Source organism: Nicotiana tabacum, chromosome 7 (assembly GCF_000715075.1).
Source record: "Nicotiana tabacum cultivar K326 chromosome 7, ASM71507v2, whole genome shotgun sequence".
Taxonomy (NCBI): Eukaryota; Viridiplantae; Streptophyta; class Magnoliopsida; order Solanales; family Solanaceae; genus Nicotiana; species Nicotiana tabacum.
Genome location: NC_134086.1, coordinates 17,746,627 through 17,764,856, shown reverse-complemented (window position 1 = coordinate 17,764,856; position 18,230 = coordinate 17,746,627). Strand labels below are relative to the sequence as shown.

The 18,230-nt window shown below is 36.7% G+C and overlaps 1 protein-coding gene across 8 annotated transcripts; it reads left to right on the top strand.

Annotated features, from left to right (window-relative positions):
* The first annotated feature begins 549 nt into the window (after positions 1-549).
* On the top strand, positions 550-18,099 carry LOC107788453 (actin-related protein 9). Of its 8 annotated transcripts, none has more exons than XR_012711511.1 (22): positions 550-703; positions 785-857; positions 964-1,073; positions 1,500-1,559; positions 1,667-1,732; positions 1,958-2,060; positions 2,881-3,089; positions 3,358-3,478; positions 8,339-8,403; positions 10,002-10,091; positions 10,959-11,009; positions 12,934-13,065; positions 13,351-13,440; positions 13,915-13,985; positions 14,058-14,221; positions 14,300-14,343; positions 14,417-14,466; positions 14,751-14,796; positions 15,712-15,762; positions 16,726-16,872; positions 16,947-17,076; positions 17,686-18,099. XR_012711511.1 is itself a non-coding variant. In XM_075256981.1 (21 exons), the coding sequence occupies exons 1-20, from the start codon at positions 701-703 to the stop codon at positions 16,867-16,869; spliced, it is 1,743 nt and encodes a 580-aa protein (XP_075113082.1). In that variant the 5' UTR covers positions 550-700; the 3' UTR covers positions 16,870-16,872; positions 17,686-18,099. The 8 variants fall into 8 exon arrangements, 4 of the variants coding, with proteins under 4 accessions (XP_075113082.1, XP_075113081.1, XP_075113080.1 ...); XR_012711510.1 differs by having other exon boundaries at positions 2,878-3,089; XR_001648627.2 differs by having other exon boundaries at positions 2,869-3,089.
* Positions 18,100-18,230: the final 131 nt, after the last annotated feature.

Genomic DNA, 18,230 nt, shown 5'->3' with positions numbered 1-18,230 from the left:
CAAATTTTCCAATATACCACTGGCTAACTAACTTGCCTCATTTTTTATTTTTATTTTTTCCCCTCATTAAGAATTATGTCTCATATATACGATTGAAGGAAAGTAAATATCTTTTGGTTTTTGGAGCTTAAACAGATTTTAGGTGCCATCATTCTAGTATATTCATCCATATTAAAGTTAGCGTATTTTGGTTGTTGGAATGACCTTTGTGATATTAATTATATTCTTTATTAAGAAGATAAGCTCAATTTCAGGAATCATATAGGATTTTTAACGTGTAGTATTATGTCCTAAAATTAATAAAATTACATGGCTAATATCAAAATTTTCAATTATATTCTTTTATTATGGGTTATTATATTTAATGTTATATGGTTATTTTTGTAAACCGACATTATATTCACGCCTTTGTATTTAATGTTATATTCAAATTTTTTAATTATATTCTTTTATTATGGGTTATTATATTTAATGTTATATGGTTATTTTTGTAAACCGACATTATATTCACGCCTTTATAATAGTAATAATATAGATAGAATCTCGCACATAGTCAAAATCAATTTATAGAGAAGGGTGGAGCAATTCAATTTGAGTCAATTTCAAGGACTATATATAAGGCAACCCGCTTAACTTCTCGTTTTCTTCTTCAGTTCAGTAGCTCCTGCTCCCTCGGCACCAACATAAGCTTCTTTTCGCCATGGTACTCACTTTCTCCATTGCTAAACACACACACACACACATAAAAAAATCTAACAATTTTCGTTAATGGCATGGTACACAGGATTACATGAAAACAGTAGTCCCTACGAACCTCTTTACCGAGCGTGGCTCCAATATCGTCGTCATTAATCCAGGTTCTAAAAACCCTAACTCCTCTCAATTTTGACCTTTTGTGTGTGTTAATTAATTGCTTAATCAGTTGGTAAATTATGTCGAAAAAAATTTGCACTGTAAATTTAGGTTCCGCAAATATCAGAATTGGATTGGCTAATCAGGATACTCCATTCAATATACCTCATTGCATTTCCCGTCGCACTACTCAATTACCTAAACGACATGTTCAAGATCAAGTAAGGCCAAATTTTGAATTTTTATACTCGCTCTATCCTATTTTATGGGACATATTTTCCTTTTTTTAGTTCATCCATAAAAGAATGACACGGTGCCATATTTGAAAATAATTTAACTTTAAAATTTTCATTTTACTGTTACGAAGATGATTTACGGGCATACAAATGTTTATGACTTGTTATAACTTTTTTTTTTTCTCTTGAAACTCCGTGCCTAATCGGACAGTGCCACATAATTGGGACGGAGAGAGGAGTTTTAAAAAGTTCTAACTAAAGTTTGCAATTTCTTATGATTTTTCTCTAACTTGAGCTTGATTTTAATTTATTTTTATTTTTTATTCAGATTTCAAGTTTGTAATTTTATGTGATTATTTTGTTTTGATGATATCTTTTTTGAAAGTGTTTTTTTTTTTTTTTGGTGTTTAGATGGTGAATTCTCAGGTTACAACTGCACAACATATGGAGCGGGAAAGAGCGTATGACATGGTTTGTACATGAATTATTAGTAAACAATGTTCAATTTGATTTGTTTCTCTGAATTTGAAAAACAGAAGTTTAATCATTTGTGTGAGCATGAACCTTTTAATCATCAGATTGCTTCGCTGTTGAGAATTCCGTTCTTGGATGAGGAGGTAGCTAACAGTTCTTATCCACGCAAGGTACCTGGGAGAATTCTTTATGCTTTTTAAATATAATGCGAAATTTGTCTTTTGGATTCTGTGAGATCTTCATGTACATGTGTGATGAGAGCTAGTTGTTTGAGCTATGGAAACTCGATTTTTTCGGGAACAATTTCTTGGAATCGAAACTTGTGCAACTAAAGTATCTATAGTCATGCTTTTCCAAATATATCTATTGACAGTCTTTTGTGTGTATCTCTACAGATGGGACGTGTGGATGCATATCCTCCGCAGAATAACACGAAAGAGCCAGAGTTCACTTGGACTGATGTTTTAGAAAAAAATGTCCCTCATTCTTCAACAAAGGGTGAGAACTGTAACCTGTTCATTCTTGAGTGAAACATTATCATATTGACAATTTCGTTTAGGTTTGGCTCTTGTGCTCTCGATGCTGAATGTTAGTGTTGTATAGTTTTGTTATAAACCAATTATGATATGTACAGATTCACAAATCTTTGTGTTGCATTTGATTACTCTTTGGGGTCTACATACATAGCCTGCTCGTTCTTCTTTGCTTGCTAGTGATGTCCTAGCCAGTTAGCTGATTGGCAAGTAGCCCTATGTTTCAGTTGGCATGACAATATTCACTGCTGTTAATGTCTAAAGCAGCCGAGTCGTGCCTTCTGAATAATACTGCATAAGCTGCTGTGGCTGTTCTAATACCTTAGTATGTATGGCAGATCTTTCTGCATTTAACTATTATCTGATATTCCTCTGTCAAGCTTCTTGGATGAACATTATGATAAGGATATTGTATGACAGTCCTGTTTTAAAATTTATTTGTCTTTTTGCATAGTTGATTACCTAATCTTAAATTGTGGACTTGAAAATGTTGTTTTTCTTTTCGACATTTTGTTCTGAATACTAAGGACTCTTGTTTGATTATATCTCTACTGGAAATTTAGGTTTTATCAGTTCTGTTATTAAAACATTCAATGCTTATACTCAGTGGGAAGACTTCTAATTGATCAGAACGTCCATGTCGGAGAGATGATACTTTCTTATTAGTTCAGCTTTTCTTTGATTTTTAATAGTAGACGATACAAGAGCATGCTAAATTTGCTTATTATGTTAGTTTTTTTCTCTTTATTTCAAGAATGAGTAATTATGTTTAGCTGTAGCAGTAGAAGCCGAACCAAACGAGGGTGGTACCAGCGAGGACCCCACTCTGAAGGAAAGCAAGATTAAGGTTGAATCTAATTCCAGTGAACGTAAATATAGAGAGTACATATGTGGAGAGGAAGCTCTACGAATATCCCCAACTGAACCATATTGCTTGCGCCGTCCTATACGCCGAGGTCATCTTAATATATCTCAACTTTACCCTACGCAGCAGGTAATATCTTGTTTCAAAGTTTCCTTTCGATGCACGAAAAATTTGATGTACATCTGTTTCTTCCCGTTGTTACTCACAAGTTAGTAATTTTACTTTTGAAATTAATGTTTTTGGATTGTGAATTCCATGTTTTGCATTGAGCATTGACATTTCTTTGGAAATGTTGTTTATTGATTTTCCAGTAAAGGTATATCAATGTAACTTGTTCATATTAACTAGAGTTCCAGTGTTCATTATTTATAATATAATAGTTGGGGAAATCTTTTAGGTTCTTGAAGACCTGCATACCATCTGGGATTGGATTTTGCTTGAGAAATTGCATATTCCTCATAGCATGAGAAACATGTATTCTGCAATCCTTGTTCTTCCAGAGACATTCGACAGTCGTGGTACATGTACTTTATTTTTTCCCTATTTATTCTTTTCTGTGTCTGAAACATAACTCTGGTAAATTTATCTTTAGGCTAGAATGTTGTTATTCTGGTTAAGTTTGCAATATTTGGGAGATAAATGAAAAGGTGCATACTCCACTAGATCTTGGAATTAAGCTGCTCATAGGCTAGCTAAGTTTGCTATTTCTCTTCTGCATGAGGTCTCTCTTGGGAGCATTCTCCCGGGGTTGGTTTATTAATGCCATTGTGTCATCTGTACACTTGTTTTCATTCATGAAGAAATGTGAAGTTTCAGTGTTCTACGGAAAAAAAATTCTCCACTAACTAAATTATCAAGAGAGATATTTGAGTGTGTGACAGTATGATTACCCAGCTGCTCCAGCCTTAGTGGGCAGGGATACCCCACGTTTGTCCTTGTGTGCTGTAGTGGGCTACCTGGTGGATTAGTTAAGGTTTTCTCAAGTTGGCCAACACCACCATAATATAAATAAAGAATGTGACAGTGTAACCTCTTACACATGCGCTGTCCTGTTGGACTGAGAAATGAGGACAGTCAGTTTAGTTGACAATAAATCGAGCTGAATGCAAAGAGCTGTTCTGGTGTAGTTGCTTCTGATTTTAGAAACATGAAAGGTAAGGCAAAGGAAGGCAGAAGTATTAAAAGAGAGAATCAAAGAGGAAAGGGAAATTATAATTAGTTGGCTCGAAAGAAAATTATATCTCCATTTTCTTTCCTATTCATATTGTTAACACCAAACAACGAAATGGAAATATCCATTTTCTTTCCTTTTCCTTTCTCTTGTCTTCCCTATTTTTCCTAGCATTGAAATTTCCTTGCCACTCCTAATGCCGAAGATAGTGACCCATCATAAAAAGGTCTCTCGAAGTAACTTCACTACTCACCCATTACGAGGAATTTGAAATGGAAAAACCAGAATTCCGAACAAGAGCTTTGAAAGTGGGTGTTGTCAACCATGGAGATGCCCAACATTTGATGAAGAGGAAATTTCCCTACCGCTTCCTCAGATTGTCATTTAATTTCTTTGGCAAGATTTCTTAGGTATTGCTTTGTCACGACCCTATACCCGGACCTGGTTGTGATGGCGCCTCTCATGAAGACAAGGCCAACCGACACTTACCCATTTCAGTTTTTAAGCAATTAAACAACAAGAATTAAACCTTAAACTCAATAAAATCCCAAATAATAAGAAGTTAACCGTACAGTTTGCGGAAATAAAACCCAACACAGCCCGACATCGGGGTGTCACTAGTCATGAGCATCTATCAATTCTAACACAAGTCTGATAAAGTCTACAAAGCTATTACAAAGTCACTGACAAGGGAAAAGAAAGGAGATAAGGGGGAGAAAACACGGGACTGCGGACGCCAAACAACCACCTCGTGAACTTCGAAGTCTGCCGGGAGCTCTCAACTCTCGCTAGCAGGATCAACAATGCATGAATCTGCACACGGGGTGCAGGAAGTAAAGTGAGTACTCCAACTCAGTGAGTAATAACCATAAATAAAGACTGAGAAATATGAAATCACGTAAGACACATTACAGGTTATAATGAAGCAGTAAAATAGTGAATCGGTAAAGATATGTGAAAAATCATTTTAGTCCAGTTTAAACTTCAGGAAATACCTTTTCAACAATTAAACAGGTAAATGACAGACAAATAAGAAAGATAAACACATAAAGGTTCGCCCCTCGGGCACAATGTCAACAAATCCGCCCCTCGGGCAATATCTCATAATAATACCAGCCCCTCGGGCAATATCTCACATCACTATGGGTACCTGCACTCACTGGGGGTGTGCAGACTCTTGGAGGGGCCCCTTACGGCCTAAGCACAATATCAAGCCATCTCGTGGCCTAATCACATAGGCTCTCGGCCTCATATCAACAAGCCACCTCTTGGCGTACAAATTTAGGCCCTTGTCCTCATAATCATAATCAGCGTATCACCGCTGCGGTGTGCAGCCCGACCCAAAAGTATCCTCACAACACAGGCCCTCAGCCTTACTCAGTCAAAATCACATAAGCCACTCGGGCAACAGTAAAACATGATGCTCAGCGCAAAATAGTATTTGAAATATCATTTGATATATTAAAACAGAGTAAACATGGCTGAGTTATGAAAACAGTAAAATATAGCATGACTGAGTTCAAGTATAAAGTCAAAACAGTGAGGAATATCAATAAAAATCCCCTAAGGGTTCAAATAGTTGGCACGAAGCTCAAATATGGCACAACCCAAAACATGATGATAACAAATAGATTTTAGTCAAATACGCGGTTAAATAGTCATTCGGGACGGACTAAGTCACAATCCCCAACAGTGCACGACCCCACGCTCGTCATCAAGCGTGTGCGTCACCTCAATATAGTACCAGCGTATCACCGCTGCGGTGTGCAGCCCGACCCAAAAGTATCCTCACAACACAGGCCCTCAGCCTTACTCAGTCAAAATCACATAAGCCACTCGGGCAACAGTAAAACATGATGTTCAACCCAAAATATTATTTGAAATATCATTTGATATATTAAAACAGAGTAAACATGGATGAGTTATGAAAATAGTAAAATATAACATGACTGAGTTCAAGTATAAAGTCAAAACAGTGAGGAATATCAATAAAAATCCCCTAAGGGTTCAAATAGTTGGCACGAAGCCCAAATATGGCACAACCCAAAACATGATGATAGCAAATAGATTTCAGTCAAATACGCGGTAAAATAGTTATTTGGGACGGACTAAGTCACAATCCCCAACAGTGCACGACCCCACGCTCGTCATCAAGCGTGTGCGTCACCTCAATATAGCACCACGATGTGCAATCCGGGGTTTCATACCCTCAGGACATCATTTACGATCATTACTCACCTCGATCCGGTCCAAACTCTAGCCCGCGATGCCTTTTCCCTCACGAATCAACCTCCGGATGCTCCAAATCTCTCCACAATCAGTAGATAATCATTAAAATATGCTAAGGGAACAAAGCCCACTCGAAAATATCCAATTTACATAAAAAATTCCGAAATTGCTCAAATCCGGCCCCCGGGCCCACGTCTCGGAATCCGACAAAAATCACACAATATAATTCTCATCCTCCCACGAGTCTATACATATCAAGAACATCAAAATCGGACCTCAAATGGCCCCTCAAATCCCCACTCAAAGGTCCCTTAATCTCAAGCCCTAATTACCCATTTTTGCTACTGATTTTCCATAGATTTCAAGCTTACAAATGTTAAAATTCATCGTAGAAACAAGTTTAGGGTCCAAATATCTTACCTCCATGAAATCCTCTTGAATTCCCTCTTCAATTAGCTCTCCAAAGCTTTAGCCCGAATGAAATATGGTGAAAACCCACTCAAAATCGCGAAGGGAACCTTTTTATACTTTCTGACCCAGGCATTTTCCCATCTGCGGTCAATCCACCGCATCTGCGGTCCAAGAGCCGCTTCTGCGGTTTTTCACTTATTCCAACTTTCCGCATCTGCAATGCTATCTCCGCACCCGCGCCACCGCAGGTGCGGTTACCCAACCACTTCTGCGGTCACAACCTACCTCACCTTCTTCTGCTTCTGCGGCCTTCTACCTCGCATTTGCTGCATCGCACCTGCGGTCCCCAATCTGCAAGTGCGGAAACAACAGAAGCAGAAAATCTGCAGCTCACCAAAATTCCAAACTTCTCCGTCAACCATCCGAAATCACCCCGACCTCGACCAAAAGCACAAACATATCCCATAACCTTGTTCGAACTTATACCAATCTTCAAAACACTTCAAATAACATCGAATCAACCAAAACACATCGGATTCGCCCTAAGCTTCCAAAATCTTCCGAATTACGCTTTCGATCAAAAAGTATATCAAACCACGTCCGAATGACCTGAAATTTTGCACACACATCCCAAATGCCACAACGGAACTACTGCAACTTCTGGAATTCCATTCCGACCCCTATATCAAAATCTCACCTATCAGCCGGAAAACTCCAAAATCTAAATTCGCCAATTCAAGCCTAAACCTTCCACGGACCTCCAAAATGCATTCCGATCACGCTCCTAAGTCCCAAATCACCTAACGGAGCTAACCAAATCATGAAAATTCCTATTCGAGATCATATACCAACAAGTCAAATCTTGGTCGAACCTTTCAAATTTCAAGCTTCAAATTGAGAAATGTTATTCCAAATTCATTCCGATTACCCTGAAAACCAAAACCAACGATTTACATAAGTCATAATACATCACACGGGGCAAGGCAAGTCATACCCAAGAACTGGCGAGCAAAGTGCAAAAGCTCAAAACGACCGGTCGGGTCGTTACATGCTTGTACGTGACTAATCTTCAGATTGATGGACCCAGGCTGGACTTCAGCAGTAACAACATTTTAAAAAATTTTAATTTCATCAAATTGAATAAAGAAGAAGAATAAGACTTTAATTTCATGTCAATCTTTGCTAACTTGCCTCTGCTGGAGGTGTCAAAAATGTTTCTGCATTTTAGTTTCTTCGCCTGGAAATATTTTCAAATTTCAGCACCTTCAATGACTCGTCAATCAAACCATCCATTATCCTCTTAGTACATTCACAAGGAATCTAGTCGCTAACTGGTCACTGGATCTTTTATGTTTTATATCTTGCTTGCTTTGTGTCCATTTCCTTGAGAGTGCTCTGTCTTTCATAAAAGCTCACTGGAGGCTTCCTAGATCCATGCCCAACAAAGTAAAAGAGGTGTCAAAGACTGTAGACTATATAAGATGTTTCTGATCTGTTATGTCGCTTTAACATATGATCACACCATTTCTTCTTTGACATAACACTTCTTTGTTGTTTATGCAAGCAGAAATTAAAGAAATGCTTTCTATCGTGTTGCGTGACTTGAGCTTCAGCTCAGCAGTAGTCCACCAGGTGATGTTATGTTCCTGAACTTTTTAATTTTAAAATAAAATGATTCCATGTACACAAGTCAGATCTAAACCTTCATTCTTGCTTGAAATATACGCATAAATAGTTTAAATGCCGACCTTTTATTTACCCGTGCAGAACTCTTTTACTACCGTCCTACATGACATTGCTTCTTCATTCTATTTCTAGGAAGATCTGGTAAACTTGTCCTTTGCATTTTAAACAACACAATCCACTTTTTTAAATTAAAAATGCTATTAGAACACTTGTGTGTATAGGTACGTATCGTCACACAGTGCCATTTAGTAGCTCTAATCGTAGAAGACCTTACATATTACTACCTTAATTGCAATTTTCTAGATAGGCTTGCTGCACTTTCTAAATGGGAGTTACGTCTGGCTTTAAGGGAAATTAAGCTACTATTTAGAAGTTGTTTTTGGGCTATTTAATATCAATCAAAGTTAATACATCCAATTTTCCTTTTCTTTAACCTTTCTTAAAAAAAATCCAACTTTTCTTTAAATAGGAGACATGATTTAGTCATGTCCTGTATCGCCCTAAAGATGAACCGGTCTGTAGGTATGAAACTATGGTGAATGAAGGCGTTATAAGGGGGCGAGGTAGACCTAAACTCACACGGAAAAAAATTGTCTCGAAGACCTACAAATCCTTAGAATCAATGCAGATTTAACTAAAGATAGGGCACAATGGAAGAAAAAGATCGCTCTTTGTAGTAGTAAAACTTATTTTCACTACTATTATTTTATTTTGGCATGATTATAATATGAGTTGAGCTTGAAGAAAGAATTGAGGATTCATATCGCCGACCCCAACTTTGTTTGGGAGTGAGGCGTAGTTGTTGTTGTTATCTTGTACCATGGGATTGGTAAGATTAAATAGTTTCTAAAATAGAGTAATGTGTCATTCTTTTTGCGACAGACTAAAGGAAAGTGTGTCACATCTCACATAAAATGAGACAGAGGGAGCCATTTTTAGTATTAAGAATTGCTTTTGTTTCAAATAAATTTATGTCTTCCAAATTAACAAGAAGACAAGGCTTGCTTTTCGGATAGCTTTATTAATTTTCGAAGTCCATTACTCATGTGACGATTTGAAAACCTGGATCTTTCATGGTTATGAAAGTTTTGGTTGCACAACTATAATTGCAGAGGTTAGAAACTTTCTTTATTTTTATTTACGAAGGTAATTTTACACATGTTAGAAACTTTTCTGGAGTTCCTATTTCATCTGTCTTTTTGGATCGTGGAGACTCTCTTACCATCCATTGTAAAAAGTTTCCTATTTCGTCTGTCTTTTTGGATCGTGGAGACTCTCTTACCTTCCATTGTCCTTATTGATGAAATATTCTTATTTACCCGAGGGCTAATGAAGAAACGTTCGGGAAGATGGGGATGTTAAAGGGTTTGGTGAAATGTGGAAAACTTTATTCTTGAATATGTAGTCACCTGCTCTTGGAAATGTAGACTACTGAAACAACTATAAAGAAGTGCTAACTGTACCTTGTGTAATCAAACAGTAGGGATGAAAATGTAGGTTAAATCATTTTGTTATTCATGTTCTGTTTAAATTGGTTGAACCAGGAAGGTCTTGCTGCAGTTTTTGGAAATGGTTTATCAACGGCATGCATTGTCAATATTGGTGCTCAAGTGACATCTGTTATCTGTGTTGAGGTATGGTCGTTTTATTTCTGCCTGCTATATAGTTGGAAAGTAGCACTTAAGACCCCCTTTTCTATTACGGCTTTGTTTTATAGCACCCCAGTATCAAAAACGGGATCCAGGATAAGGATTCTAGTGACTTTGATACTGCAAGAGTTTTTTCTGTGTGTGTGTGTGAGAGAGAGTGAGAGTGGTGGTGGGGGGGGGGGGGATGGGTTATATGACATGATAACATTCCGAAAATAATTCTTGTTACTAACGTGTTATAGTAATGATAACGTTCCTCTTTATTTCTATAATAGATTTCCCAAACTACTCTTGGCTGTGGTTTCACTGGATAGTAGGCGGGGACAGACGGACAGTGAGAATCTTGTTAACCCCATTCATGCGCTTGTCTTCATGTTCTTGTCCAATTATGACAGTCATGATTAATATTTTTTAAAAAAAGGAAATTGACTTGTCATGATTAATACATCCAACACCATCAATGCTAGTGATGCACACCCAAATATACCTAAATTTCTCATTACCCATTGTCTCGATACTAGGTTAAATTATACAAATGAATTGGGATTGCGAGATAGCTATTCTATCATTGCGATGATATCTTTCAGTAGAATCATTGCTTCACTGTGGTTACTGCTTCAACATGAGTCCTTGCACTTGAGCAAAAATATCAGGGGCAACCACGCCTTAGTTTCCCCAAATACTTTGCGAATGACATACAGTTTATACATGTGCTGTTACTTAAATCATGAAGCGGAGAGAATCCTGTGACATTCTTATGCTTTTTAACAAAGACCATCCTGAAAGTTTCTATTTGACCAATTTTGATCGTCCATGTGTCTCGTTATGTTAATAGTTGATGCTGTTGGACAGGATGGAGTGACTATACCCACGACACAGATATCTTTACGTTTCGGCGGAGAGGTGAGAATTCTGTGGAAACTATGGATATAATTCTTTGTATCTTTTATGCTTGCTTATACTAGAAAGTTATTTTCACTTCTATTCTTGGAGAAGTCGTCTGATTTTTTTATTAGGGTAAACCATATAATTGACAAAGAACTTGTTAAATGAAGTTTTTGTTGATTAGTTTTGTTGTCAATAGGCTGCTTATGCTTGATAAACTCAAGAGGGCAGAGAAAATAAACTGAGCTCAAAGATCAAGAATCTCAGGGTACCTTAAAATTACTGACTTCAACATACGTGTTTTATCCTTGTTCAATCAGTCAATCGATTATGCCCTATGTCACAGGACTCTTCAAAAATGTTCGGGCGCGTGTCAATCCTCTAAAAGTAGTGCAGTTTTGAAGGATCCGGTATGAATGCGGCAACATTTTTGGAGAGTTCGAGCAACATAAATTATGCCTCAATGCCAAACTAGTTAGGCTTATGTTTATGAATTCCTTATACCCATTCCTCTCTCTTTGGACCCTTTTATTCCAATACTAAATTGTTCATCTTGTAAAGCAAATTAGGGGTTCTCAAACCTAGATATTATCTAAATCTCACACGTATCCCTATACTTGCATACAAGTCTCTGACCAGATAACGAAAAGTTCAGACATATACTGTACTAATATGTAACTGTAACAACAATAACAAAAAACTCCAACTAATTGGTATCACCTATATGGATCCTTTGCTTCCATTCTGTTATGTTCTTAGACAAGTCTATATTGATACCGAGAGATTGTAGGTCTACAAAGGACATGGACAAACTATTTCAAGCAGCATCAGTTTATCCTCTGTGTGTTACTTGTATCTTTTGTCAGATTTGATTATTTTTAATTACTCTTGTCCAATTCTGTATGATTGTGTGTCTATCTTAACATTTGTATTTCTCCAACACCTAAATGACATTGTTGGTATCATAATAATTCTATACTATTTGTCTTTCACTTTGTTAGGCATCTTTTTATCCCAGAGTTGCTCCCATAGCAATCTTCCTTTTCAACCATCTCATTTTAGTTTAATGTGTTACATCGTTATCTATCATGCTATTCTCGTAGAAGATTGAGTGCATTTAAATATTACAGTCTCGTCCAATCTCACTTCACCTGCAATGTTACTATAGGGTTTTAAAACTGCAGTACATTTATTCTGTCTTGTATCTACATATCCATAAATTTTTACTCTCCAAATTGCTTCTCCATGGTTGATTATTCCAACTTCTGGTTGGCTCATTTGCTAGTTTCATCTGCAAATCTCATGTACCATGAAACCTCGATATGTATGCTATTGGTTAACTCATCCATAACTAGGGTTCTACGGGCTCAAGGCGATTCCTAGTGTAAAGTATAAACTCACGGTCATATGATTCCTTTGTATCTCCTTTCACAATTCTCACACTTGTAACCGCTCTCTCATACATACATATCCTTAGTGAGATATAAATATTTTTTATGCGTTTCTTTCTTCTATGCGCTCACCAAAAGGACTGTCAGTTTGCACCTCCTCATTTCACCATCTAGGTCTGTAGACCTACCTCGGATATTTGTTTAATAAAAAAGAGGTTGCTTGTTGAACCGTCATTCTTTTCTTCCGGAGTCGAGAACCAGCTGACACAACAATAAAGCAAGTCATAATCTCTTCGATCCCTTCATTTATGTGCCAAAATAGACAGAGAGATTTGGTAGGAAAATGGAATAAGTACTTTTTTCTGTTTGATGTATCATAATCAATGGGAGTAGGAAAGCTCTAATGATTTTTTTGGAAAAACCTGTGTCTCTATTTTCGAGCTTAAAGCAATGTATTCAGTTCACTCTTCAATTTTTTTCTCAATGATATTTTAATTGGCTTTTGTCTTTCTTAATGAAAATAATTTCTTATTCTTTTTGAATTATAACAGGATATATCAAGATGCCTTCTCTGGACGCAGAGGCATCATCAAACATGGCCACCAATTCGGACTGATGCCCTGTCAAAGCCTGTAGATTTGCTAATGCTTAACAGGCTTAAGGAGTCCTACTGTCAGATCAAAGTGGGTTTCCTTTTTTTTTTTTTTTTTTTTTTTTTGGGAAATATAAACTCGAGGTTTTTAACATTTTTATGCTATTAAGGTATAGCCCATTACTGGATATTCCTCGCGTTGGTAATCAAAGTATGAAGCGGGGAATGTATATCCAGAAATGTCTTCTGCTGAACAGAGACGATTAGTGGATGATCTTTAGTCTATTTTAATCTTACCACCATTTATAATAACCCTAGTTATGAATTGATGCATCCGCCAGGAAGGCCTAAATGTTTAATTTATTCCTCTGTCCAGGAGGGGGAAGTAGAAGCTGTTGCTATGGTACAATCATATGAAGATGGAGTGCCGCCTGGATCTCATAAGACAAGGCTGACTGCTCTTAATGTATTCATTTTAACTTCAAAATACTCCTGTTATATATTTTGCTTTTGTTGAATATGATGTGTGTTTGATGCCTTTTCTTTTACTTTCACATTCTAACTTCCGGAAATAGGTTCTGCTTATGCCTCATAACTTTCTGGAACAAGAGTTTCAATTGCAATAGATTGCATGTTTATTGCTAACAAGGGAGTGCAGCTAGTGCTTTTTTTGTCATGGTAATTCAAAGAAAATTGAAAAATTATATCATGACATGCTTTTGCAATTTAAGCTAGGATTTCACGTGAAAAATTGGGACGCACTTTTGCTGTTGATTATGAGATCCATGTTAACCATTGGCCAAAGTGCAATCTTTTACAGTGTATCAAATTCCATCTGTATTTCAATATAAAGAGGAAGATTTGGTACTTGCCGCTGATGACCCGTTGAAACGATGAGGTGTGATATTAAGTGTTTTTGTCTGATAGTTTGTTATTACAGGTTCCTCCAATGGGTTTATTTTACCCAACGCTTTTGGTTCCAGACATCTATCCTCCGCCACCACGTTCTTGGTAAGTTAAGTACATATGATATCACTAAATCCTTTCTCCCTCCTTCTATGCTCAATAATTCCATCTAAATAGGTTTAATGATTATGATGATATGCTTGAGGACACATGGCACATGGACTTCCCTGGTGGTAGTGCATTTCCGATGTGGGAGAGCTACCCAATTTTTCAAACAAAGCCAAAGAAAGAAGATAATATTGGTCTAGCTGAAGCTATTACAAAGAGCATTCTTTTGACAGGTGATTATGGAAATATCTTCTATAATGTGGTAGAATTTGAATATACAGTTCCTGAACCTTGTTTTATACAATTGACAGGGCGTATTGACCTGCAGAGAAAATTGTTTTGCAGCATGCAACTGGTTAGTTATTTCAACACTCAACCTAGACTTCTTTTGCCGTGGTTCGAAAACATGACATTTTTCGATTCTCCAGATTGGTGGAGCTGCACTGAGTGACGGTCTCATTCCTGCTGTGGAGGAAAGGTTTGTTTCAAGTCCAGTTTTGCTTAAACATTAAAGGGAAAAAGAAACAATGGCCCTGTTACTAGAAATTGGACATAATAATATATACATATAATTAATGAATATGTCACCCTCGGTTTGGAAGAATGTTAAATCATAACTAGATGACTGCATTTTGGTATATTATCAGGTAAGTGTTCACAAGTAGAATATAGTTCACAATTTCCTAAGCTATGGCTAATTACTTCAGGGGATCACTAGTTTGCTTTGGTGCTCTTATGGTAACTGTTTTCTTTCTTATGCAGAGTATTACATGCAATCCCTTCACATGAAGCAATTGATACTGTGGAGGTGAGTTTTGAGCTTCTGAATTCTGATTATTTTCTATTCTAGTTGTTCTTTCTTCTGTATGCATTTCTGAACAATCTTGTGGACCTTTATCTTCTCTTTGTGAGATACATGTGTCAGCTTCTTCATTTGACCAAATAGACTTTATATCAGTCCTCCCCCCATTATCATCCTGAAGTTTCATTATGTGTTTGGCCTTCTCAAAAGTATCCTGCAGATGATTAAGTTGTTTTAGCATGCCGAGGACAATAAATGGGGAAAACGGATGGAAAAGGGAAAGGAGAAGTGAAAACGAATATATGATAATTCCATGACATTTTCTTAGGAAGCATGGTATGAAATGCGATTTTAGCCTATTTAGAGCCCGCTGGGGCCAGTTGACCGAAAGTAGCTAAAAAGCATCAACTATTAATAAGCAGCACTTGTGCATTTGGATAAAAGTGCTTAAACTGATCTTAAGCAATTGATGTGTTTGGTGAAAAGGGATGATAAACACTTTTTTCAGTTAAAAATGACTTAAATCTTTTGAAAGTTGTTTAAATGAAAACAGGGTTGGTTATTGAAAGATTCTCTGCAAATTGATATAAATTATTTTGTGATAAATACAGTAGGACGTTAGTGCAAAAAGGAGAAGGATGAACGGTGAAAAAATGGAACGGAGAGGGAGTTAGAAGTTTTGTTTAAAAGGGTATTGCGGGGATTTAAAATTGTTGGTGTACAATTTAAATTGGAACGTGTGCGGGTAAATATTGAATAAGTGCAATAGAAACTATTATGTATGTATGTATGTCCATCTTTTTTTTTTTGGATTCACACTGTCCTTGTTGACTTTCGTCATTCTGTTTTCTTATTTTCCCCCCTCTTTCTATAGTAAGTTTCTGACAGGAATTTGCAATTTACATTTTGTGTACATATTAGGTCTTGCAATCAAGAACGAATCCAGCTTTTGTGTCATGGAAAGGCGGAGCAGTGAGTAGATGCTATTTTTATAAGAAGTTCTGCTTTATGTTCATCACACTATTTTTTAGTTGCTAAATCATACCATTCTGGTAATATGGCTGTGATACAATTATGAACCTTGTATAATAAGGTGAGTTGTAAGGAGATGATAAATAATACGAAACTGGCCTCCACACTGCAGTAATCAAATAAGAAAAAGGAGTTATGAATAATACTTCGTCCATTTCAAGTTATGTGGCATAGTTTGACTGGGTACAAAGTTTATGAAAGATTTTTGGAACTTATAATTTTAAATATGCCATTAGATTTCTGTGGCTATAAAAGCATACCATTGTGGGTAAAATAGGAAGTTTAACAATAAATTATTTCTAATTATAGACAGGTGTCTCTCCTTTTGTAATAGACTAATTAGGAAATAGTGCCACATAAAAATATAACGTAGGGAGTGGTATCTATTGTAGCATTACCTGATGGTGTGTCTTTGCCACCAAGGAAATAAAAGGTCACTGAAGAGTATTTCTCTTAACGAGTAATGAAGCTGTTAATTGCATCAATTGACCTGTATTACTCCAGCTATATAGTTTAAAGAACAATTGATGCTACGGACATTGAAACTACTCTGGTGCATAATTTATTAATAATATCTCTCAGTTCAAGATTAGGAGCCTTAGAGGGACAAGCATTGTATTGTGTCATCCTCTGTGCTTTTAACTGTAGTTCCTTAAAATAACTCAGTAGTACAATATTATAATTAGTGGAATTCTTCTTTTCGAATGACCACCAGTTTAATTGTCTTCGTTATGTCCAGCAAGCTAAAAAATATATAGCACACAAAAAATGAAACGAATTTCTTTTAATCATGCATAAGGTGACACCTGTTCAACCAAATCCCAGTATCATACTTCATTTTAAGTGTGATTGAGGACTCCTTAAAGTTAGTTTCACTTTTACCGTCTAAATATTTCTTTGCAGATCCTCGGCATTCTTGATATTAGTAGGGATGCATGGATTCATCGAGAGGACTGGATTAAAAATGGGATCCACATTCGCAGTGGGAGAAAGTACAAGGATTCATATTATCTTCAAGCACAGGCAATGTGTTATATAAATTCATGATAGGTATAAATGAGTGTTGCTCATCCCGTAGTATATTCAGTTGAGACTACATCACAGTTTAATAAAAATCTCTGCAGGTATTATGTGTTGGCTTTTCTTTTTCTTCTCTTTCTTTCTCTCTCTCTCTCTCTCTCAGATTGAATGGGATGGGCAAAGAGAATGGGAAGGGGGCAGAAATTGATCTAGAAATGATGAGGCTATGGGAGGGTAGGATTATTATCTTTCCTTTTTATCTTGTCAAAACATGATTCTTGTCCTTGCCATCTGGTTTTGTCTTGTTCTTGATATATTGCTGGGGTTGTGATGATATGCTTTCATATTGTGGCAATTATTTTGAGAGATCATAATCGGAAGTATAAAAAATAAGCAAGTTTTGGTCATCATAATTTTGTGTCATGCACATGTATCCGGAATTTTTGGAGATAGAAGGAGTACTCGACTGACACATTTAGAAAACATGATCACATTTATGTACATTATTATTTCAATAAAAACAAGTATGCAGTAGATAGTTTTTTTAGGTACTTAATGTTTGATATCCTCTTCTGCTTCTTCATCTTGCTTTTCCTTGTTTGGATTTTGGATGCTCTTAAAAGTTCTTAGAGGTGGTTTACACCTTGCTTCTCATATAAAATGAAAATGAAGAGAGAGAAAGAGAGAGTTGGTCATGTAAACATCAAGCTACTGGGTCAGATATGTCGAATACACGCCTACTGGGTCATACAGTAGTAGCCTTTGAAAAGTGTGCATGGTTTCTGTAGGTTGTGTGATGTTATTGCTTATTAACATTTCTTTCTCAATTCCTTTATTGTTCAGCTTCCTGCAGGGTTATGAGATTGAGAAGACGGAAACTGGGGCTTGAGGGCCACATTTTCTTCGGTCTTTGTGGCTTCTATTGAAGACAGAGGAACTGAGCGCTTGACTCCTCCCTCCCGACTCATTCAATTAATGTTTGTTATCATCTCATTCTGGAGTACATAGTAGCACTTGTGAAAGAGGACATCGACAGTCCTGAAAATCAGTCAAGACAAGTTAAGAGTCCAATCTGGAGTACATTCTGGGTAACTAAGTCACTGTAACGGGTAATTTAAATCTTGCTAACCATTGTTTTCTAGTAGTTGACATATTGAGCCTATTGCCGAACTCAATGTCATTCAACTGAATATCAATTTGATAAATGATTCAAAATCCTATTAGTTGCACGTCGTTGTTCATGCTAGTTACTATGTACCATTGCTGTTCTGCAGCCGACATATTCACTCACTCCATCCAGATTTGTTTTCCAATTCCCTTTTTTAATCAACCTTTTGACTTTCAACATATTTTTAATTACTAGTCCAGCAAATATATTAAAGGGAAAA

Coding starts and splice junctions, on each gene's coding strand:
- LOC107788453 (XM_016610132.2), top strand. Junction 3,479..8,338: donor AGAGACATTCGACAGTCGTG/GTACATGTACTT, acceptor TTATGCAAGCAG/AAATTAAAGAAATGCTTTCT. Junction 15,763..16,725: donor TGTCATGGAAAGGCGGAGCA/GTGAGTAGATGC, acceptor ATTTCTTTGCAG/ATCCTCGGCATTCTTGATAT.